Source organism: Hermetia illucens, chromosome 1 (assembly GCF_905115235.1).
Source record: "Hermetia illucens chromosome 1, iHerIll2.2.curated.20191125, whole genome shotgun sequence".
NCBI classification, from domain to species: Eukaryota; Metazoa; Arthropoda; class Insecta; order Diptera; family Stratiomyidae; genus Hermetia; species Hermetia illucens.
The window spans coordinates 128,495,472-128,520,917 of record NC_051849.1 but is presented as its reverse complement, the minus strand read 5'-3'; the positions used below and the strand labels follow the sequence as shown (position 1 = coordinate 128,520,917).

The following is a 25,446-nucleotide window of genomic DNA, read 5'->3' as shown; positions in this document are numbered from 1 at the left end:
ACACGAAGTCGAACGTTGCCCCGAACCCAGATGGCAGCAGTGCCCGATAAGTTGAGATACCATGAGGACGGGTTGTTGTTTCGGTATTGCTCGCTAATCTAGCAACTGGTGAGCCGTTGCACTCCGGTGCATGTTAATTTGCAAAATGCGGATCATGGCGTTCGCACCCTAGCCCTCTCCAATTCCGCCCTGAAGATCGGACACCGTCCGGAGCCCGCAGTGTGTGCGGCGCTTTCACCAGACGCGCCACGATCCCTGCAGAGAACACAAATCTCGCCTTCCTTGAAAGCCTTGGCTTTATGGCCGCATCTCCGGCATGCTGTCTTCCTGTCCGGGCCCTTGCAACGAGTGTCCATAGTCCAGACACCTGTAGCACTTGGTGGGGATTATCCGCATTCGTACCCTGCATACTACCCATCCGATTTTGATTCTCCCGGTGTTAAGGAGTTTCCTCGCCTATTGCTCGGGGATTTCCACCACGGCGAGCTTTTGGCCTCAAGTATTTACAGAGGTAATACCTACCCGGGCGTTGGTTACCTCTGGACGTTCACGCTTTAGCGCCTCCTCTACTTCGGCCTTTTCTGTGAGGCAGTCAAGATCCCGTACTTCTAGAGAGCACATGGGTTCTAGGCGGGAAACAAAAGCCTTTTTCCCCCAATACCCCCTTGACCGCTTCGCAGAACGTGCTCTTGTTGAGCGTCTTTGGGCCCAATTCGACGAGAACTCCACCACTCCTCGTTTTCCGTATCGAAGACACCTCTGCTCCGTTCTCTTCGGGTTTCATCCTATAGCGGATTTCACTAAGGACTTCCGCAAATGTCTTGCCTTCCGTCGGCTTAATGAGCAGAGCCGACGGTCTAGTCCTTCTTCGCTTCCTCGCTTTTCCGCTCTTGACTTTTGGTTGGCAGCCTCCTTGTTTTTGGACAGACTCTAAAACCCTTGTTTTTGGACAGAATCTAAAAGCCTTACTTAATAAATATAAGAACGGGTCTTTAGCAAATATATTTCAAACCTGGCAGCACAAAAAAACAAGTCGGCATACCGGAAGCTCGTACTTCGGGTGTAAAGGTTTTGTGTTCATCTTATCTAAGAAATTTCAACGCATATTTTTCTACCCGTATACAGCTAAAAAATTACGAGACATACGTACATATTACAGTCGTAGATGTTACGCTCACCCTAAACAAACAAACTGCCTATTTTCGAATACTGTACATATATAGGCACGTATATAAATTGATCGTACCCATATTTCCGATTTACTTCCTATATCTATCTGAATTAGGCTCTACTCGCACAGTTCATTAGCACGCATATACTATCATATATACCTACATACACACATGTCTCGTTGGAATAATTGATATTCATATACAAATGATTAAAGAACTAAAACAAAATAATTCTTTTCCATCCAATTCATACGAACCTACTTCGTTGTGGTATTGACAAATTGATATGTGATGATGATGTCATGCAGGCTGTAGAGTGCACGAAATCCACAAAAAATTGTAAAGTTTTACCCCCTATAACTTTGTTAATAATAGTTGGATTTTCTTCAAGCTTGACCAAATTGTGCATTATGTTCTTCATTATATGTATGCCAAATTTTGTACTTCTGGGATGAACATGAGGGGGGTGCCGGGTAAATTTCTAAAATGTGGAAATATACTATTATTAACTTTATTTGTGCAGATATCGGAACCGGATACATTTTGAGGCCTAGATTTCGTAGAGATGCACTACTGAGATTTTTTTCAGATTTTTTGGTTGGATAGGTTCTCAGAACGAGACCTGTTACACTTTTTGGGGGTCATATTTTGAGCCCTCACTCCCCTATGTTTCACCCAATATCAAATATTGAACCAGTTTCGAAAAGTACTAATTGAGACCTTTCATTTGATACCCCACATGGCCACATTTTGTGAAAAAAAATGTTGCACCCTCCTTTCACATGTATGGGGAGCCCCCCCTTAAACTTAACACAAAATGGCGTCAGTTGGTGCATGTAAAGGGAACGGCAGAGCACATACTCCTACCAATTATTGTGACAATCGGTCCAGCCATTTCCGAATAAATCGGGTGTGACAGACAGACAGACAGACAGACAGACAGACGGACAGACAGACAGATAGACAGACCTGTGAGGAGTGGCCAGATCTCCCATCAGGCGCGACCCCAGCTGGCGGATAGGGGCATACCTATTGATGTGTAAATATGTGTTCATGCACTTTTCATTTTTGATTGTGCATGGGCTAGTGTTTGCTCATCTCTGGTGCGCGGACCAAAATGGCTATGGGAAGGATACCCAGAACATAAAACCACCATGGAAGACGAGAGAAGGAGGAAACTTACGGTGCAGGGGCTCGGAACCCCAGTACCGGCGGGTTTTGGGAGTGAGCAAGCGGGCTCCCGGTCGTCGATATCCCTCGACCGCAGTGCCTCGGTGGTGGACAACTTGGCCACCTTGGCATATAATGCTACAAGTGATTTGGATCTGGAGAAGGAAGTATTCAAGCGAAGTACGACTTTACCGAGAACACCAATAACAAGACCAAACAAAGATGAACTAAAAGCAGCTTTTTGGACAACAAAAACCGTGACAACACCCACCGCACATGTTCAAGATGCTCGACAGCAGGAGGTGCTCCAGGAACAAGGAAGAGATCCATTCAAAAGAAGCTCATCAACTTTGAGATCTCCACCAATGCCAAAAACGATGAAGGATAAAGTACAGGCCAAAAGTGAAGGACCATGTAAAAGGAGTAACCCTGCCGGGACTTATAGGGAGCAGAGTCCCGATCCGGAGGAATTACCCTTCACCCAGCTTGGGGCAAAAATAGTTGAGCTGTCCGAGTTTATCAAGGACAAGCACAACGTGCACCAAGCCATAAAGAATATGGTGAGGGCTATTAGAGTTCTCTATAATAGATCACAGATGGAGGAAAAGAATAATAAGAACACGCCGAACCCCGCTGTGCCAACAGTATCACAAGCGACCCAAGTGACGCCTAACCGTACTACCATCGAATCCCAGCGAAATAAGCGAGTACGTGAAAAAGAGGGGGATCCTTTAAGTAATCAGCAGGCGCCTAAGAGAAAAAAAGGCGGACAGGACATCCGGAAAACCAACACCAACAGGTCAGAAGGAGGAAACCCTACAGCAAATCTAGGAAACTCGACCAGCGTTGCGAAGCCTAAGACCAGCGAAAACGATGGATGGACTAAAGTTACCAACAAAAAAGCGGAACGAAAGGCAAAAGTGCGAACTCGTCCAGATGTAATTGTTATCTCCAGTAAGGGCAATCTGTCCTACGCGGAGATACTCAAAAAGGTCAAAGCGGATCCCGACCTAAAAGATCTGAGCGGAAATGTAAACTGAATCCGAAGAACCCAGAAAGGGGATCTCATGTTCGAGCTGAAAAGATCCAGCGGTGGCAAAACTGATGACTTTCGCACTCAAGTGAAAAACTCACTTGGGGAGAATGCCGCAGTGCGTGCCCAAAAACATGAGATCTACCTTCAATGTAAGGATCTCGATGAAGTAACATCGAAAGAAGAAATTTGTATTGCTCTGAAGGAGCAATTCAAGTTGAAAGAACTCACCGAGGAGTCTATTGTGTGATTACGAAAAGCCTATGGTGGTACTCAAACAGCCACAATACGAGTACCAGCGGAGGCAGCACAGATGTTATTGGCTGCCGGAAGGGTTCGGATTGGATGGGTTGTCTGCCGGTCGCTCAGGATTTACTTGAGCAGGCCACGTTCGAATCTAAGATGGAAATCGCCATCATAAGCGAACCGTATAGACACCGTCACGGTGGCATATGGGTCAAAGATTCGACTGGTGGAGCGGCGATATGGGCTTGTGGTCGACAGGCCATACAATGTACTGCAAGTCAGGCAGGCAGTGGCTTCGTGTGGGCGAAAATAAGTGGTGTATATGTATACAGCTGCTACGCCCCGCCAAGTTTGACACTGTCTGAATTCGAGCAAATGCTTGATAATCTTGTTCTCGACGCGAAGGGACGAAGTCCAAAGGTGATTGCTGGTGATTTCAATGCTTGGGCCCTAGAGTGGGGTAGTAGGGAATCAAATGCTAGGGGGCGCAGTTTATTAGAAGCTTTTGCGCAGATGGACATAGTTTTGGCTAACGAAGGTGCTGTAAACACCTTCCAGAAAGGGGGATCAGGCTCGGTTGTAGACCTGACCTTTGTCAGCCCTTCGCTGGCGCGTGGTATGTCCTGGTGCGTCAGCGAACGCTACACCCACAGCGATCACCAGGCAGTTTTCTTTGAGACATGTGTCGAACCTCAGGGCAAAGAGCTATCATGCCCGAAACCGAAAAAGATTTCAGGCTGGTCTGCAAAATCTTTGGATGAGCAGAGCTTCTTAGAGGTGTGGTTGGATCAACCTGATATAGCAGGCGCCTCAACGGAAAGAGCTGTCCATCTGGCTCAATGCATCGCCAAAGCATGTGACGCGTCCATGCCTAGGAGGTGCGCATTCCCCCGTAGAAGACAAAACTGCTGGTGGAATGATGAACTCACCGGCCTTCGATCAGCCTGCCACCGAGCGAGAAGAGCGGCTCAGAGGGCGGTAGGTAGAGTCGATCAAGGGCAGAAAGAGTGCGCCTACAAGGCAGCACGCAAAACCCTCAAGCTCGCCATCCAGCGAAGCAAGAGGAAATGCTTTAAGGAGCTCTGCTCAGAAGCGGACGTAAATCCGTGGGGGAGAGCTTATGGAATCGTGATGGGACGATTTAGAGGCCGTTCGTCTCCGCAGATCACGTGCCCCGCCCTCTTGTTGAAAATCATCCAGGGGTTATTCCCCCAGCAAGAGGAGAACACCGACACATTCCAACTACCTCTGAATGTGACGGCAATCCCGCCAGTCACCAGAGACGAGCTCCTGGAGATCTGGGGCAGAATAGGAGACAATAAAGCACCGGGTCTGGACGGAGTACCGAATAAGGCCCTTAAGCTTCCCGTGAAATCCAGGCCGGATATGTATGCTGAGTTGTTCGAAGCGTGCATGTCCGAGGGAATATTTCCAGCGGTATGGAAACGGCAGAAGTTGGTGCTTCTGCCTAAGCCTGGTAAACCACCAGGTGAACCATCCTCATACCGACCCATATGTCTTTTGGACACGATGGGGAAAATGCTAGAGCGGGTAAACTATAATAGATTACTCCCAGTAGTTGAGAGCCAAGGCGGCCTCTCAGATCGGCAGTATGGATTCCGTAAAGCCAGATCAACCATTGATGCCATCAAATTGGTTACTGGCTTGGCCGAAGATGCAATCCACGGAAAGGGTAGTACCAGCAAATATTGCGTGGTAGTAACCCTGGACGTGAAAAATGCATTCAATTCGGCCAATTGGAGTCTAATACGCAAATCCCTAGCGAAGGTTGGTATTCCCGCCTACCTCGCCGCAATTGTCGATAGTTATTTAACTGAAAGGAGGCTCTGGTACGACACTGATGACGGACCGCAGGAGTACGTCGTTTCCGCGGGTGTCCCGCAGGGCTCCGTATTGGGCCCATTACTGTGGAACATCATGTACAACGATGTACTTAATCTTCCCCTTCCGGAGGAAGCCACAGTGGTGGGTTACGCTGACGACATTGCACTGGTTGTTGTCGCAAAGCATCTCGAAGATGTTGAGTTATACTCAAGTGAGGCAATCAGTGCTGTCAAATGTTGGTTGGGGAGCTCTGGTCTGACGCTTGCGGAGGAAAAAACGGAAGCGGTCCTCATCACGAAGCGCCGGAAGAGAAATTACGCCTGTGTTAGAGTCGGGAATCATATCATCACTTCCAAGCCGACCATCAAATACTTGGAAGCTCAGCTATAAGCAACACGTACAGTATGTTTGTAATAAATCATCCACTGCCAGTATGACCCTGGCCAGGATGATGCCGAACGTGGGAGGGCCACGGCATACCTCTAGGTTGCTTATAGCCAGGGTGGTGACCTCAATCATGCTCTATGCGACCCCAGTTTGGAGCGAGGCGTTGCGGATGTCAGTTAACACTAGTAAACTGAATGCAGTCTACAGGAGGACAGCTCTGAGGGTATGCTCTGCCTTCAGGACTGTCTCAGATGATGCAGCATTCGTCATCTCAGGAATGATGCCGATTGACATCTTGGCAGATGAGATGGCGAATATATACCATGCGAAGCCAATCTCTCCCTTATTGCAGACGAAGAAGGCTGAGAGGGAGAGATCCATAAATAGATGGCAAGAGCGGTGGGAACGCTCGGGAAAGGGTCGGTGGACTCACAGGCTCATTCCAGTCATCAAGGAGTGGTTGGAGAGACGACACGGTGAGGTTAATTATAATCTCACCCAGTTTCTCACGGGACATGGAGGATATCTCCAATACCTTCACAGGTTTAAATTGGAGACCTCACCCGACTGTCCACATTGCGATGGAATCCCACTCTAGGAGAGGTGCTGGTACCAGAAAATCTGGTGCCGCAAATGCTAAAAAAAAAAAAACACAAAACCTTAAAAACACTGGAATTCTCGAAGGCTTTTAAATATCTAAAACGATCTAAACAGTAAATTGTACCTATTAAACAGGAAAACGAGAACAGCGTTTACTTTGCAAAGAATATGGCAGATCTCTTCGCAAAACATCTGAAAAGCACCTTCCAGCCTCTAGATACATAAGCGTCTAAGATCTTAACCCCAGTCCAACCAATATGGCGTGTAAAACTAAATGATCTCTCATATCGGCCAATATTGCTACTTCCAACTGCAGTCAAGTTATTTGAAAGGCTTCTTCTTAAACGACTTAAACAAATCATTGTAGATCGAAATGTTATACGAGCTCACATTAGTTTCCATAAAAACTATTCCACAATGCAACAAATGTACAAGATCACGAAAGTGATTGAAAATGCAATTAAAAACCGCGAAACTAGAAAATGGACGCTCCTTGTATGAAAGTTTTCGTGTATTTATTACATTTGTGTGGACATTTGTCCTATTAGTACCTAGTACGGAAGATGACAACATATACATATTATGTCAGAATATTCACTTTAGCGTGCTACTGACATTCAAAGTCTTAAAATTTGCACTGAAACGACAACTTTGACCTATTGTACGTATGCTAATAATAGTGCGATTTCTAGCAAACTGGTGTGATCATGCCCCATATCACAGGCTCATGCGTCCCCCGCGCTTTGCGGGCTCATTCTAGTTTCTGCAGCTTTTCCTGGATCGCAGTTATTGCTGGGTTTATCGCACTCCAATTTTCCGCGGACCTCGCATATCCACCACGAAATTATAGAGTCCGATAACTGCGTCGAAGGCGTCGTTTAACTTCCCTCTTTCATTTGCGAATCTCGGACATAACATGCTTCGGGCTCATTCGGGACAGTCTGGGGACTCATTCAATCCGAAGCGATGCAAATACTTCCTGTGGAACTGTGTTAGGTGGTAATTCAATTCTCCATATTTGCGTTCGGTAAATCTCTCAATACACGGGATCACCTTCCCTGATTCAGTGTGTTCTCCAATACGCACGCCCAGTCAGGAGCTGCGTACAGCAGGAGGCATTTCATCACCCCTACAATAAGCAGCCGGCAACTAGATTTTGGCCCTCCAGACTTTGCTATCTTTTCGCGCGCATGGTCCAGGTGCCTCTTAAAACTCAATTTGGCATCGATCATTAACCCAGGTATCTAATGATTTACTACCACCGCCACGTCGTCTCTAACACCAATCGAAGGCAGAACACTTCGTCATACATTATGTTCCACAGCAGAGGATAATGGAAGTTATCAAAGGTGTCAAAGTTGTAGTCTCCTATCTTGTTTTTATTTGACCAGCGGCATTTAATCTTGTTGTTGTTCTTTGGTTTGCTATGTATTTGTAAAAACTGCAGATTTTCTTCGGATACTGGAAGAAGTAAAAAAATCTGGTGATGCAATTGGCCTTGTGCTTTGAGTGTGGATCTGAAATTATCATATTTTACAGAGAGGGGAGATTGACTTCGAAAGTGCAACATCGTATACAATATATTTATTTCCGAAATACCACAATGTACGCACAATATAGACATCAGGCGAACGAAGACTTTTTAATCGTAGCGGTGAGCATTCAATTCCCTATCGTGTGTCTACCTCTTTAACTGTTGTAGCAGCTTTCAAAGCAGCTCTTACTCAAAAATTTGAAAGTCATACATCATTTTGTTGAGATGTTCCAGCAGTATTTAGGTAGAAGCTCATATCTGCAGGTGCATCTCCCTCATTTATTTTTTTATTCAGAAAGAAGTTTTAATCCAATCATATTCACTGTGTCTGTCTCGCTCTTCCGATATTCAGCAACTCTTGAAATAGAGCCTCTGATTCCAGTCTATGACATTTGGATGTCTGGTTGATCTACGAATGTTCGTTTTTTTCAGAATTCTCAAAATTTAATGGCTGTAAACATTTCAATTTGCCTAAGTTTGTAAAACAGCAGCAGTAGACAGAGGAGAAATGATATTATTTTTAAAACCTTAACTGACAACCAATAAAGGCATAAGTTGATCTATTGCAGCGCTGTCTAGTGGCGAACAACAAAAACATGGATGCAATTTTTTAGGGAGGGGGGGGGCATCCACTTGATGCCGGACCAAATGGAGAGCAACTTGCTCCCACTCATTATGGTCCACGGAATCCTCTTTTTGAGTTTATCACCCAAAGTTCAAAAGTGTGGAAGAAACCAAAGCATTTTCCATGGAGAAATACATATACCAATTCTCATGACAATCGGTTGAAAGCTGTCGGAGTCTACAAATGTCAAACGGATATATAATCCAACATCCATTTTTAACGTTCAAGTTGGACCTAAGCAACTTTTGCTTATGGATTGACCATATTCACCCTGCCACTGTTTAGGATTGTCGTCCATTTTGAAAATCAAGGACTAGCTTGCAAAACTAAAAGTGGAAGTTTAGGATATTTTATTAACTTCTGGACTAGTCCGCCGTATTACTATTCGGAGTCTAAAGCTCCCTTTCAGCCAAGGAAGGAAGCAATTATTATCAATCCCAAACAAGCTGCCGGTCTTGAGAATTGAGAGGTCGTGTTTAATTGAACTGGAAATCTGGAACATTGTTATTATTATCACACTTCTCGTATGTAGCCCAGTCGCAGGTACCGATGCCATGGTGGTCAAGCCAAAAAAGCAGTAAACAAGTAGAAAACCTTCTTCAGGTATGAAAAGTTTTAATTATTTGGTTACAAACCTATCCGATTTGTACGTAGTCCGCAATGAATATTTAGTTCAGAGATAGTTCGCCGCTATCTTTAAAATAAAAAACGGGGAAACTATTTGGAGTGATTAAGTTTTTATTAATTCAATAATTTGCCTAAGACTAAAGACTTAGATCAATTCTATCTTATATTTATAGTTGAGTTGAACAAAGGGTGCCAATTGCTGAGTTTGCAAAGTTGCATATTTTGTAACTCGATATCGCTCAATGTTCGTTTGAGTCATGTTTCTGTTTATATTGAAGTGTGGCTTATCTCTTCTAGATAGATTCTAGCTTTTGTTATCATAGAATGAGAATGTTTACATTATTTCGTTTAAGTTTTGTAAGATAAGTTTTATGAAGATAGATATTGACTCATACGTATTATACGTATTATGGGTATGTGGTGTTTGTGTATAGTGGAGTGACGCATGTTACAGGATATGTAACCATATATATGTAGTATGTCATACAACCCACTTTATTGTCACATTGATATTTAGTACTTTGGGTTGCAGTAAATTTGCACGGGAAAAACATTTTTAAGCTACTGTAACTTTATCAAAAATAATACGATTTTGATCGAAATTAGGGATATCATGCTTCATGTTATAGTCTATATTACTGCTACTTTTTATGAATCTAGGATAAGATTAAGCTTGTTAGAAAGGTCCGCACTGCGAACCTTTCTAGCAAATGTCAAAACGAAGACAGGCTAACCAAGATCTTTCATTTGATATCCCACATGACTATATTCGGGCAAAAAAAATGCCACACCCCGTTTTGCATGTATGAGGACCTCCCCTTAAATTGAATGTAGAAAGAAGTAACTCACTGCATGTTTGTGGGAAAACTGCATGTTATAGACAAACAGACTGACAGACATTGAAACGATTGTTTTACCAACAAAACCTTAAAAAATGATAAATAGTAACTTCCATTCTCAAAATGACTGCAGTATTTTCGAATAAGATAATTGGTCGTAGAAGAGCATACCCTTTCTGTCATATTCCATTTCATCAATTTGTTAATATCGTCTGAACTTTTGATAAGGTAAAGTTCAAACAGAAACAAATGAGCTGCTGGCTCAGAATTCCTATTGTTTACATGTCATCATTCTTTTAGTAACATTCATGGATGACGACATGCATGATAAGGTAGCGCCTCTTTGAAAAGCATGGGCGTTAGCAACAGGAGAGGAGCCTATTTTTCTGACGTTATGGGGCCATCATATCTAATAAGTGAAAGAACTGTACAGGTAATCTAGTCTGCCCCATTTTAACTGTAGTTAAGAAGGCTCTTTCTTATACATACCTCATGTATTTTATTAAGGGTTAGCAATTGACTGAAATGCGTGTCATTATCATCCATTTCTCTACCTCTTCTCAGTCTACTCCCATCATGTCACTTCCAAAAGTGTACTAACGTTAGGAAAACTTCTCTCCCATAAAACAAATACCGAAAAGAAACATAAGAACATCATAAGTCCTTAAATGTTCAGCTTCTGCCTTGCGATTATCCCATCCAATTAACTACTCAATTTCTATTATCTTTTTCGATTTTTATTGGATAAATTTTTAAGTGTATGCATAATTTAAATATCGTAAAATGTGACTTCGTTCTTGAAATCTTCCAGCACTTTCACAACTTCATCATTCACCATTTCTCGACCTTTAATGGCAAATATAAAGTCCAGATGGTTAAATTTCGGCATCGGTACTAAATATCTTTTGAAGACATTCGGAAGATGTCGCTCTAGCTCATGGACATCTGCAGGTTGTGCTAGCCAGTCGTTTTCGGAATGATGTAGCACAACAGGAACCCTGACGTCTCCTAAATTATATGCTGGCGGCTTGGTGGATCCGTATTTGAAAAGGTTTTTAATCCAGCCATGATCAAACTTTCTGAACTTCCCCGACTTAATCAATTGTCCATAATGAATGAGTTGTTTCGTCGCTGCACCAGCTGGAATATGACCTATAATAGCTGGCAACATCGTCTGCAAACAGAAATGTTACTGAAGAAAAGTGTAGATGCTGGCTAACTTCCGTAAACAGGAAAACTTACTTTGTTTAGTTGATCTGAATTATAGCCGGCAATAAGGAAGATTGCATTCATGCAAAGGGCTTGCGTCATGGCCTCCTTCTTGCAGAACATTTGTCCAATTAATGTCAAAAAATCGTTATTAGGCATGAATTCGTATACGCCAAGCAATTTGAATATGATCTAGGGTGAAATGAGCAAGCAATAAAGAGGAGTTGAAGATAGTGAAGTTGTATGTTGAATAACTTACCTCCATCTGGTCCAAAAATGGCACTATTGCTCGAATCACAGGACTTTTGGTATGCGACATGAAAGCCACAGGGGCTAAAGCATTCATTGATATAATCTTATCGCAGTAGACAGGTCTCTCACTGCACATGACCCAAAAAGCAGTTGTTCCCTTAGAAAACAAAATTTATTCCAAAATTATCGCTCCAGTACCAGCTGGACCTTAACAATAGACAAATGTATGAAACTTCTCTGAAAGCTCAGTTGACAACTTCTAACGAAAGCAAACTTTCCATAAATTTCGAAATTGTTCCTCATTGTGAGCAATCAATCTACAATCTATAAATGAACCGCTAAGCCATGCCTTAGATATGAAAGTTTTAGTTGATTTTTTATGTAAAAATATTTGGTTACACGGTGGTTTCAATTATATATAGCTAGTAGTGAATATACGTTGAGGATACCCGATATTCAATTCCATAGGGTACTGGCATTTTATCTCGGGGGTGGTAGCAATTTGATGCGAAAGAACCAAAGTTGACCTACTATAACTTTGCTAAAAATAGTCGGATTTCCACCAAAATTTCCAGTATGATGCTTGCTATTAAAGTCTATCTTAAAAGTTCTGGTTCTAGGGGGATTCGCAGTAAGTTCTCTAAATATATTAATATACTATTGTTAACATTAAGCATATATCATAACGGGGAGTATTTTGGAGCCTAGATACATGTGGACGGACCAACATGATTTTTGGGTTTGTAGTTTGAGAGAACAGGTTTTTGAAATAATTCATCTGTTTCGGACCTCCGCAACCAGCCAATGCCAAAACTTATATAGTTTTTACAAGTACTAATCGATAGCTTTCATTTGACACCCCAGTTAGAGAAATTTGTTGAGTATAAAAGGCTCCCTTCGTCCTCGTATATTTTTCGTAAAATGCGGGATATAAAATACAACTACATTTTGAAAGGAATAATGCCTAGCTAATTTGTGTACCGCGTACATATGGTGCGCAATGAAAACGGTAAGTATGATGCAAGTTCTAATATTTAAAAAATTGCTTTACTCTAGTAGAAAATAAGCTGAAGGATTAACCATAACTGAAATACGAAAACAAATGTCAGTTTTCCAACGAATATCCGCTCTATGACTATGAAAATTCAACAATAACAAGTCGGGAAACCGGAAGCTGGCCGTTTCAGGTATGAAAGGTTTTGTTTGCTTAGTCTGTGGGTATATTTATGTGGAGAACTATCCCATTTGTACGTAACCCATTATGTATATGCATTTAGCACGTCTGACTACCCATTTTAGTGTGATATTGATATTCAGTTGCAGTAAATTTACACGGGAAAGTCAACTTTGAGCTACTGTAACTTTGTTACTAATAGTATGATTTTGATTAAACTTGGGGATAATATGCTTCATATTATATTTTATACTACTACCAACCTTTAAAACTCTGGGAGAAATTTAAGGGGGGTTTTTGCTCAATTTCCCGAAAAATATGGTAATATACTATTATTAACTTAATTTGAATAGATATCGATATGGAGAGTATTTCGAGGCCTGGGCACCATATAGAGGTAGCTTCGTGAATTCTTTTCAGATTTTTCGGTTGGGTAGTTTCTGAGAATGGGCCCGTTAAAGAAATCATCACTTTCCACCCCTCTCATTCCCCGCCATTCTGTCAAATCTCAAAGCTAAGACCGGCTTCGAAAAGTACTAATCGAGACCTTTCATTTGATACATGACTATATTGTGTGAAAAAAATTTACACTATAATCTTAGTAAGCAAAATTAACGCAATCGGCCGTATATACACCCTTATGTCAATTGCGGTCGGAAGTATTACCTTCACTTAGCAATCTTCGTCATCAGCCTCTGTCCCATTCAGAAAAGGGCACCCGCAAGTTTTGATCTATTGCGCCATCTCGAATGAGTCGATGGGCTCTCCAATCACCACCTAGGTTCAGATTCAATCTCAAATCGTGCTGCATCAGGCGATTTTTCGATAAATTCCTCGAGATCAGCCATGTTACGAGTCATTAGAAAAATGTAATTTGCATAAAAAAGCGTATAAGGCGCTGGCTTTTGAATTTCCCTTATGGCAGTATCCATTACAAGAGCAAAGAGTAGTGGTGAGAGGGCACTTTCTTGTCGAACACCGACAGAAACACGAAGCGGTTTTGATATACTTACTACACTACGAGTTTTACTCTGGTTATCGCAGTAAAACAATTTAATATAGCGTACAAGTTCCTTCGGCATCAAGTGTTGCGCACATGACAAACAGAATTCAAAGGGGGCACGCTATACATGCAAAGGGGGAATATAATAATTTTTTTACCTAATGTACGCATAGAGAATAGTATCACGCATATTACTGCAAAATTTTGTGTGGAAATCCAGCTAATAGCATCAAAGTTATAGCAGCTCAAACCTATCAGTTTCGCGCGAATTTATGTACTGACGTCATAATTAATGAGAATAATTAACACACGAGTGAAATTCTTGAGTCCCGTACATGAAGAAACTAATTTTTCCCAGTCTTTTTAAGGCTTTGTGTAAAACGAGTCAATGTCTGCCTGTCTATCTGTCACACGCACTTCTCTCCAAAACGGCTAAACCGATCCGAACGAAATTTGGTGGACAGATGGAAACTATGAAATCCCATACAGTGAGTAACATAAATTTAGGTGGAGTTTAAAGGGTGCTCCCCATACATGCAAAGGGGGATTCAAACATTTTTTTCACCGGATATAGTCGTGTAGGGTATCAAATGAAAGGTCTCTGTACTTTCCGAAGCTGATACTAGTTTTGTCTTGAATTGCAAAGTACTTGAGTAAGGACAGAGCACAGAAGACAATATTTCGTACATGCGTGCTAAATTTAATGGAAATCTGGCCATTAACGCCAGAGTTATAGCAGTTCAAACTTAACAATTTCGCACGAATTAACTGCTTCCAATGCCATGCAAATAAGATGCTGACGTCATAATTAACGGGAATAATTGACATTCGCGTGTAATATTAAAGTCGCATTTATGAAAAATCTATTTATCTGCAGCCCTTTTTAAGGTTTTGTGTAAAACACTTATGTGAAAACTAATCTTCGAGAGATGTCTCATTCTGGTATCTGCTAAATAAATTTACTAATAGTATATTATCAACTTTTAGAAATTTACTAAAAACGTCCCTTTATTTTCATCCTAGGTGTACTAAATGCACCGACATAGAGGACAGCCTCGTGCATACACATGCCAAGTTTCATGAAAATCCAACTATTAGTGGGAAAGTTATAGCAGTTCAAACTTATCAATTTCGTGCTAATTAACAGCATCCCAAGCCATACAAATAAGATGCCGATGTCATAATTAAAGAGAATGATTGACATTCGAGTCAAATATTAAAATTTCATTCAGGAAGAATTTAATTCTCCCCAGCCTTTTTTATATTTGATGTAGGTTACATTCTTGGCATTTGCTAATAATATTAAAGTCAGAGTGTGAAGCGTATGAAGTTGACTATTATCAATACAGGGGTTTCCATCAAATGGTTTATTTAAATCGCTTTCTAAAAAATAGGGGGCAATGGAATTTTTAGCTATGTGACATGAAGCTGTCCTACACTCGTCGCCCCTCACATCTTTTTCTTCAGCCTTTGTCCCGTTCACAAGCGGGGTCGGGTCGTCGTGATCGGTTTCGTCATTTTATTTTATCAAATACCTGATCTGGATGTAATGGCAAGGCTTTTAAATTCCCATCCAGCGTATAAAGCCCCTGTTGTTTCGGCCGGCCTTTTAGTCGTTTACTACCGACTTCGATGTTCAGACCATTCTAGGCAAGTGAATCCTCGTTAGTGAAAATTACGTGAACCATTGAAGACGCCTCCCTTGCAGTTTTTCCATGATCGGTGTAAACCCATCTCGATCGCGGATTTTCTCATTTCAAACGTGATCAAAACGTGTCACGCCACCAGTGCAATGCAACATCTCCGTCCCCATTACCGCAAGACGCCGTCCATTGTCTTTTATAGTCGCCCAACACGCAGAACTACAGAGTTTGGAATGCCACTTCATCCAGGTTGCGTTAATGCGTGAAGCAATTTCATTACGCAATTCTCCATTGGCTGATAGCATTGACTCTAGATATTTAATTCGCTGAGTTCTGGCAATGGCAGTACCCTGCCCCTCGAGATAGTAAAATCGCTTAATGATGGCAATGGCAGTAAGTTGCCCAGAAGGGAGCGATTTAAATATCTCGGGTCAATGCTATCAGTCAATGGAGAGCTACGTTATGCTCCTCACATAGGGAAACACAATAGCTTTTATACCTGAAGCATCAAGCTTCCGGTTTCCCGACTAGTTTAAGGTTTTGTTGAATACATTATGTTATGTCTCCAGGTAACGGCAACTCAATATCAGTGCCTGCTTGACTCCTAGGTGGTTACCCTGCACATGGCCTTTGCTGTCTTTTATTAATCTGCGAATATGCAAACGGTGTGGTTCTTGGTTGTGAAAAACATAATCGGTTTACCGACTATCTATTTATCTGGCAAAGATGGAAACTGGGAAATAGCACTCATGCAATGAGTAACACCGTTTTACGTTGAGTTAAAGCGGGGCGAGGTCCTCATAGATGGAAAAAAGTGCTTAACGTTTATTTAACTGAACATATGCATGCGAAGTATCAAATTAAAAGTTTCGATTAGTACTTTCCGAAGTTCAGTTCTGGCATTCGATGAACAAGGGACCGACCCACTCTCAGAAACTACCAAACTGAAAAATCTGGAAAACTCGAAGCTAACACTATATGGTCTCTAGGTTTCAAAATTCCTTGCAAATTCATATTAAAATATTGTCATATTTCCTAAAAATTAACCGGAGACCCACTTTAAGTTTAACCTAGGATCATCCAGCTTTGCAGTAATAGCGGCTTTAGTAGAGCACTATTAACTTTATTGGAAATTACGACATCGCTGAAGTCATAGCAGGTTAAATTTACCGCTTTTGTACAAATTTACTACATTCTAAGATTTCGAATACTGGTTGACACACTAAAGTGAATGGACTGACAGACTAAATGCAAATGCAGCTTCCATTGGGATGAATGTTCACTGATTACCCAATGTTGGCAGAAAGAAGGAGCGGATCAAGCGTCTTGAACATTTTTCAGACAAGGAATTCTGTTTAAGATTTGTGGGGATCGATTCAATATCTGTATGTCTGTCTGTTTGTCTATCACACCCAATTTACTCAGAAATGGCTGATCCATTTATCACGAAATTCAGTGAGAATATGCGGTCTGTGAATGCTTTTAATTATAACGGGTGACATCTTGCCTAAGGGACTACACCTGTGGTTTCTTTGCCAACGGGATAGAAATGTACCGATCAGCGGCAATGTAAATCAGGAAAAAACCATAATATTAAAAGAAGACTTTTTGAGTTCGAAAGATTTTCATACTAATGATGGCTGGCTAAAGCGTTTTAAAATTGCTATATGGTATTCGACTTCTGAAAATCCGTGGTGAAAAAATTTCATCCCAATCAGAGCTTTTAGATCCATTCAAAGGAAAATTAAGAGAAGAAATTAGAGAACTAAAACTGAGCAAACCCAGGTTATACAACGCCGATCAGGCGGTTTTTTTTTCAGGTATTGCCCGTAAAACGTACAGTTCGTGGAAAGGAAGGCCTGCACCCGGGATAAAAACGGCAAAGCAGCGGAGAATCTTTCTTGGATGTGCAAATACTTCAAGCTCGCATAAATTAAAGCCTGTGCTAATTGGGAAAGCTAAGAACACTAGATGTTTTAAGCAGCTTGATAATTTGCTGGTGTATAGAAACACGACAAATGCATGGATGACTTCGGAAATTTAAAAAAATTGTTTTTTTTTAGATATTTGTTCCGGAAATAAATTGCATAACCAAGAAGCATTTTAAATGTTCCACCTAAATTATAGAAATAACGGAATTTCAGGTAAAAATATTTTTATGTCAACGATCTCTGCCTGAAATTGCAGCTCTTCCGAATAATGCTCCGTCGCATCCAGTACAAGAGGAGCTTACAACAGATGATAGTAAAATTTCTATGATCTTTATGCCGCCGAATGTGACGCCTAATTCAGCCAATGGGAATGCTTTATGACTCACAAACCTTTATTACACTAATAGTTTGGTGAGTTAGAAAAGAAGGAGTTGGCGAAGAGCTTAACAAATTCCGTTTAAAATAATAGTAAAAATAATAAATTTGGCGACGGCATTGAAAAGTTGGATCCCATGATAATTGCCAAGTGTTGTTGACGTGTATCAGAAGCCAGCTCCTTCGGGACCGTGGTAGGGTAGTGTGCATTGAACCGGTATCAATAGACCACGTTGCTTCAAGTGAGCGCCGATTCATCCATGAGTTCCGGGATCAGTTAAGCGTAGGTGTGTCCGCGAGAGTACAACCGTCCCTGATTATTGCAACCCGCTCCCTTGAACACGATAATAATAATAATAATCGTTGGCGCAACAATCCATATTGGATCAGGGCCTTGAAGTGTGTTAGAGCACTTCATTCAAGACCGTAACGGTACACTAGGAGGCAATGTGGCCAGCATTGTGCTCGCCCGAGATTATTACCCTGATTTGACTCAGGTACTCATTCACAGCTGAGTCGACTGGTATCCGACGTCAAATCACGATGCAAATTCCACTGCCACCAGTGAGATTTGAACCACGACCTTCCGTATGATAGCCTAGTGCTCTAACCACTGAGCTATCCGGACACGATACCCTTGTGAATTTTCCATGAAGAATAAATCTAAATTGACAAACAAAAATCGATGAAATAGCAGGGAAGGAAGAAGAGCGGGGAAGCACAAAAATGCGCCGTTCACCGAAGCGATCAGCGAAAGAAACTCCAAGGGCGGAAATAACCGATACGACACCCAAATAAAGGGGAAGTTTTACCAAGTGGTGCAACTGACGATGCGGGGACGGCAACTTCAATACCCTGTAGTGCCCCATTTCAGAAAAAATGGCCCAGAAAGCAAAAACTCCCGAGCTCCCCACTGAGAACACTGCTAGCGCCAAATGGACCGCAGATAGCCCACTGCAAAGCGAACTGGGGAAAAGCGGAGAAGGGACGACATGCCCTGAATGAGACTTTATTCAAGTAGTTTCCATAGTTCAGAAAGGAAAGAAAATCGGAAACAGCTGGTTGCGCGGCCAGGAACCCGTCTGTTCAAGAACAAGGAGGCTACAAAGCAAAAGTCAGTAGCAGAAAAGACGAGGAAACGAAGAAGGATAAGACCGTCAGCTCTGTTCTTTAAGCCGACGAAAGGCAAGACATTTGCGGGAAGTCCTTAGTGAAATCGGCTATAGGATAAAACCCGAAGACAACGGAGCAGAGGTCTCTTCCATAGAGAAAACGAAGGGTGGTGGAGTCCTCCTCGAACAGGGCCCAAAGATTAGCAAGAGTACGTTCTGCGAAGCGGTCAAGGGGTTATTTGCGGAGAAGGCTCTTGTTTCTAGTCTAGAACCTGTGTGCTCTCTTGAAATTCGAATTCTTGACTGGCTCACAGAAAAGGTCGAAGTGGAGGCGGCCATAAAGCGTGAATGTCCAGAGGTGACCAATGCCTGGTCAGGTATCAACTCTGTAAATGCTCGAGGCCAACCACTCGTCGTGGCGGAAGTCCCCGAGCAATATGCGAGGTAGCTCCTTAGCAGAGGGAAAATCAAAGTTGAATGGGTAGTATGCAGAGTGCAAACGCGGATAATCCCCATCAAGTACTACAAGTGTCTGGGCTATGGACACACGTCAGCAACTTGCAGGTGATCGGATAGGCGGGCAGTATGACGGAGAGGTGGTCAAGTAGGTCACCAAACACCTGCAATGAAAGCGAAAGTTGCGTTCTGTGCAGGGGTTTGGAACCGAGTCCAACTTTTTGGGCGGTACTAGAAAGGGCTTGGGCGCGAATATAATGATCCGTATTCTACAAATTAACATGCACCGGAGTGTAATCGCTCACCAGCTGCTAGCGCAGTTCACTGGCGAGGTAAATCCTGATCTAGTGCTAGTCAGCAAGCAGTACCGAAACAGAGACGTTCGACTTCGTGTTCTTGTCCAAGAGCAAGAGTCCAGATTCGGTGTTTAGAGTGTTTAGCGTTTACCTGACGCCGAATGGGAAGATGTCGGTCTTTCAGCATCGGCTTTATGCTCTGGAGGACGTCGTTTCGGGCACGGAGAGGCAAATCCTAGTGGGCAGTGATTTTAATGCTAGGGCCTTGCTTGTGCATTTAGACTCCAGGAGAAGCGGATTCTAGAAATGGCGGCGATAACCAGCTCTTAGTATTAAACAGCGGATCCACACCAACGTTTCGGCGCCCAGGCTGCAAAGGAAGCATTCCTGGCACCACTTTTGCGACGCAACCTCTGGCATTAGTGGCGAGTCTTGCAAGACTTCTCGTCGCTGGAGGGTACCTCGGAGGTGGTAGCGTTGCAGCTGACATTGTCGTAAACTCTGTGATGAACCTGATAACGATGGCGCGTGAGGCTCCCATGTCACGGGGGACTCCAGCCGTGACAAGGCTTCGATGTACTGGTGGACGGCAGAAATTGCCGACCTACGGATGAAGTGCCGTAAGTTCCGGCAGTTGGCCTGCGTTTATACGCCAATGAGGAAGCAGGGCGCCATAAAAGGAGAGTAAAGATCAGCAAAAAGGAGACTCCGCATTCCGATAAATAAAGCTTGCGGATGGCAGAGCCTGGTCAACGGAACCGTATTGTATGGGCATTATTCCCCATCTCGTACGGGTTGATGTCAGTAGCGCGGAAAGCGTCGAAATCTCCTTTTTACAATGAGAGAGCTCGAAGAAGCGGTTCTCATAATGAAAAACAAGAAGGCACCAGGTCCTGATGGTATCCCGACGAAACTTTACAAACTGGTGTTCTGCCAGCGCCCAGAACTGCTACTCAGGACATTCAACGCTTGCTTGATGGATGGCATTTTTCTTTGTTGCTGGAAAGTAGCGGGACTCGCGCTGATCACCAAGGGAAAAGGAGACCGAGAGCTGCCCTCTGCATACCGACCGTTGATTGACACGGCCGGGAAAGTTCGATCCGCGCTGCTGGGGACCAGGCAGTTCAAGTCCAAACCACGGAGATCCACAGTGGATGCTATTATGGAGGTCGTAGATGCGGTTCATCGAGCCGAGGCATACATCCGCCGATCTCGGCGGATAGTGCTCCTCATAAAGCTTAACGTCAGGAATGCCTTCAATTCCGTAAGATGGATAAATATAATAGGCACACTAGGCAGCTCATTCCACGTGCCAAGCTATCTCTTACGGATATTGAGGGATTATCTACAAGACCGCTCTCTGCTCTATAAGACGCTAAAGTGCTAGAGGGGGCACGTCGTGAGTAGCACTTCTGGAACGCTTCCTATGATCTCTGAGCTGAGACTCGATATGCCCGAAGTATCGCCCCTGGTCGGTTATGCAGTTGACGTTGCGGCACTTGTTGCCGGACGCACTGCTGAACAGGCGCAAAGCAGACTTGGCATATTGATGCCAGGGGTAAGCGGATGGATGACTGCATGTAGTCATCTTGATCAGCAGGAGAATCCCGACCCTGCGTCCCATATCAATCGGCGAGTTAGCTATAGAGTCAAAACCAGCGGTTAAATACCTTGGTTTAATGCTCGACTCGAAGATGAGCTTCTTCGAGCAAAACAAAGCAGCAGCGGACAGAGCTACAACCGGAGTCTCGGCCTTGAGTCGGTTAATGGCGAATGTTGCGGGTCCTATATCTACTAGGAGACGTCTCCTTATGAGAGCAACGCAGTCGGTTCTGCTCTCTGGCGCGGAGGTATGGGCTGATGCCCTCAACAAGGAGGTGCATCATAAGCGCCTTTCTCAAGTGCGGAGACGGGAGCTTTGTGAATGGCGTCTGCTTATCGCACCGTCTCCGAACTAGTCGTGTTGGTAATCGCGGGAGTGATCCGCGTTGCTCTTCTTGCCAAGGAGCGTAAAGTTATCTACCGCGGTAAGGGCGAGAATAAATTCAAATTATGTTGAATAAATATTTGTTATTGTATATAGTTCACTATTTTTTATGTATTACTGCATAATCGTCGAAATTCGATAATTTTAACTGTGGAGGAGCTTTTACGTGGGTTAGGTACGAGGTAGCTAACTGGTATATGTGTCCATGGCGCCTAAATGGTTTTCTTGTGTATGTTTCCCCATTCCATGCATCATATACTGAATACCAACATTATCAAAATTTTTGTAATTAAAAAAAATGTGTAATGCATAATTCGATTTAAAATTGATTCAATTGTGAAGAAACCGTTCCGTTTTTAACAAATTTCTTGAAGAACGAAAAGAATTTAACAAATTGTATTTATTTAGGGGGAGGGCTAGCCGGACAACCGGATGGTAACTCAGGTTCTGAGAACGGGTGTGTGAAAGAAGTTATCACTTTGCAGACCCTGCATCACCCGAAATTGCGATGGTTCAAACAAACATTTTTCCTCCAAAATCCGTAAAAGCTACAACACATTCGATACACCCAAAACTTAGAATTCCGCAAATTAGAGAAATGTGTATACCTCATAATCCTTAGCTCTATGTATATGAAACGATTGCAGAACCATAAATAAAATCAAATCTATTCGTCTGCCTACCTGGGAATGTCCAATGTAGTGAATTTTTGGATATCGCGTCTCCTCGAGGATGAAATCAATCATTGCAGGTACATCAAATACACCAATTTCATGAAATGAGAAGTCCCAAAACTCTTTTTTATCGGGACTGAGTTTAATATGTGCACGGGAATAACGATTTCCACGACAATTACCCATCCATACATCATAGCCAAGGTCTGCCAAGTGGTAAGCTGGAAACAGGTAAGAAAATGCGATGATTAGTGGATGCACTAGAAATTATATGTAGGCAACAATCCAAAAGGCAAAAGTACTAGGTATTATGTTTGAATAGCGTTGTCCATAGTTCCAGGCGAGTTTCGTATTATAAATTGTATTTATATATCATCCCTTCCTAACAGAGGACAACATTGCTTAACCAAAGCGTAAAAAATTGCAATCAAAAGTGACTAGGCAGCTTCAGTTTCCAGTAAACTTACCTAATGCGCTAGTAGGGCCCATGATAACCCACGCTGCGGATGAATCCAAAATGCCGTGCTGCAGATATACTGGTACCCCACCTTAAATAAGACCAGAAAAGTGTTATACCAACCGTGATAACATATAAACAATTGGGAGTTTTAGACCTAATGGAGGCAGAATTAGGTAAGACTCCTCACTTAAAATACACTCGATCTTGATATCTGTCCAAATAAAGTTGACAACAGTAAATATCTATTGTATATTTTGGAAATTGACTGAAAATCCCCCCTACAGCCTTAATATCAGGCATGGAAAACTTCGTGGAGTTCCTAACATATGATAATGGGTCAAAGTTGCCTCTTTCGGGCGACATTACGGCCACCTAAGATATTAAATGTCAGTTTCACATTAGGGTGAATTGTTGGATATAGAGTAGCATCTACGCGACGAACTATGAACAAATGGGTATGTCGAAGACCCAACATTGTTACATAAAAACTCCACAAAACTTTCATAATTGAAGCGCTGAGCTTCCGATTTCTGACTTGTTGAGATATCTTAGTGGCATTCATTGAAAAGACTAGATTTTGTCCTGATGGCATTTCTGAATTCTTTCGATTTCGAACGAGCTTTGCTAAACTGCAGTATTTTGGTCTTCCATTGTCCTATTTCTTAATCAATAATCTTTCAGAAAATCTACCAAAAAAACAGTATTTTTGCCTATGAAAACTGATCAAACAAACTTGAGTGGTCTCAGGAGATAAAATGTGGATGCGAAAGGCGAATGGCGGAAACGGCATTTATTATCGGGGCTATCGCAGGATAGCAGGTTATAGTAATGAACGGTGCGAACAACGTAGAGGGGCTGTGAGGACGACATCATTGTAAGGTTTAAGTCGGTAGGTGTTTACCGTAAAATTTTACAGCTAAACTTTGCCGATCAGAGCACACTGCTCAGATAGCATAGCTTCTCTCTCAATGATGTGCGAGAGGGTGCGCGATTAACTCTCAAAAAGACGACTTTTCCATCTGTCTGTTCGTCACGCCAAATTTGCTTGAAACGTAAGCATGCATTTTAGGCATCAAAAGTTCTTTACAAACACCTGACGGCTGGAAATCGGGGTTTCGGAATTCCGCATTGCGATCAGCTGTTTTCTGGAGAAGCACAATACTAGCGACAACGTCAATTTTTTCTTGTTGAGTCGACGTCCACTCAAAGATGTGGTGTCCCATATACTCCCGGACGAAATATTTGCCTGCAGGCACTAAAGAAAGTGAATCGTTCGATGGCCTGATTAAGGATGTTAACGACACGATTTTTACCGACGATGGTCAGGAATGGAGGAAGGGGAAGAAGTATTTCCCAACGATTCAATGCCATCATCAAATTGTGTCTAACTGGGATCTTTCTGAAGAGATGGAGGAAGGAAATTATTATTGAGATCCCGAAAACAGGCAGTTGTCTCAAATGCAATAATTGCAAGGCTTTACTGGTACAATGCGCTATTAAAAAATTCTCCGTTGGCGTATGCGATGATTCAGTAGAAGGGGTACCTTCCCGGTATGCCACACGTTAAAGAAGGGTGATAATTGCTATGCCGTGTACCTATTACTCCCACGCAGAAAATTCAAGGAGAGCTGTAATCTTCTTTGGAATTGTACCGTGTAAAAAATAGCAATGATACAACGATACATTCAAACTATTTGTAATGGTAGAATTTGCACTTAACTTTCTATAATAGTATTAATCCAATGTGGCGATTTATATTGTCACAACCTTTGGAATGAACTCAAGTAGAATTTCCAACTAATTTATTAAGATGGCATTATTCACTTTATTTCTGAGATATGTTAATGGCTTTGGAGTATCCAAAGATTGTACTTTCTGTTCATGGCAATGTCGATCTTTGATTCTCCTACTTCGTATTAAGATTAAGATTGTTAATATGGGAAATGAGTCAAAGGGTGAAAAAATTTTAAACTCTTCAAAACTTTGATAACAGTAAGCAATGAGTAAGAACTTAGGAATTGCACGGGAGCCGTCCAGTTCCGCTGATCATGCTGAGGCAACTCGGGGAAACATCGTCTATTTGCTAAATATTATTGGTGTAAACTCAATTATTGTGTTGCACACAAGTATTTATTGATTAGCTTCTATTTGGAACAAAAATATTAACTACCGTATATGATATTGCTCTTACCTTCTTTCGGTATACGATGCATTTCGAGGAGATACCCGTCGGGAGTCTTCACTCTATGAATTTCCACTCGGTAGCCATATCTTTCTATGAGTTCTGGCTGTAATGGGAATTCCTCAGTTTGGTATGTACAATTATACGTATTATTATTATATATTATTTACAGTTGTGGAAGTTGCATCTGCAATAATGTTGGGATCGACACTACTAGGATCAATCCCATATTGTACTAGATCTTGGGCGCTTGTGATTCGATCAAAATTTCTGTTGAACCGCGCGTTAACCAAACTAACAACATTTTTCAAAGAGATCGCTTGAATTTGAGTAAAACAGAAAATCAATGATAAAGCCGTGGCACTTTTCATGTTCGTAGCTACTAATAAACTGAAAAGAGTGTGATTACGATTCAGCTTTTTATAATGTAAAATACTTCTGCAAAAATTTCTGTTGGTCAAGCGATATGAATTTTTCATCTATATACATACTATATTTATTTAAATCCTATCGCGCACCCAAAGCGCAGATCTCCAATAAGATATGAAGGTATCAAAGTCGAAGAAGATAAAGGCGACCCTTTATTCCAAGCTCAGAGAGATAAGCAGGGAGTG

At 42.3% G+C, this 25,446-nt stretch overlaps 1 protein-coding gene across 1 annotated transcript; it reads right to left on the bottom strand.

Moving 5' to 3' along the window:
- Positions 1-10,809: 10,809 nt before the first annotated feature.
- Positions 10,810-25,239, bottom strand: LOC119657221 (lipase 3-like). Its single transcript, XM_038064036.1, has 7 exons — positions 25,003-25,239; positions 24,842-24,938; positions 22,658-22,738; positions 22,200-22,411; positions 11,547-11,696; positions 11,321-11,479; positions 10,810-11,252 (listed from the first exon to the last, which is right to left on the bottom strand). The coding sequence occupies exons 1-7, from the start codon at positions 25,201-25,203 to the stop codon at positions 10,848-10,850; spliced, it is 1,305 nt and encodes a 434-aa protein (XP_037919964.1). The 5' UTR covers positions 25,204-25,239; the 3' UTR covers positions 10,810-10,847.
- Positions 25,240-25,446: the final 207 nt, after the last annotated feature.

Coding starts and splice junctions, on each gene's coding strand:
- LOC119657221 (XM_038064036.1), bottom strand. CDS start 25,203: ATGAAAAGTGCCACGGCTTTATCATTGATTTTCTGTTTTACTCAAATT. Junction 22,412..22,657: donor GGGCCCTACTAGCGCATTAG/GTAAGTTTACTG, acceptor ACCTGTTTCCAG/CTTACCACTTGGCAGACCTT. Junction 11,697..22,199: donor ACTACATTGGACATTCCCAG/GTAGGCAGACGA, acceptor TTGTTTTCTAAG/GGAACAACTGCTTTTTGGGT.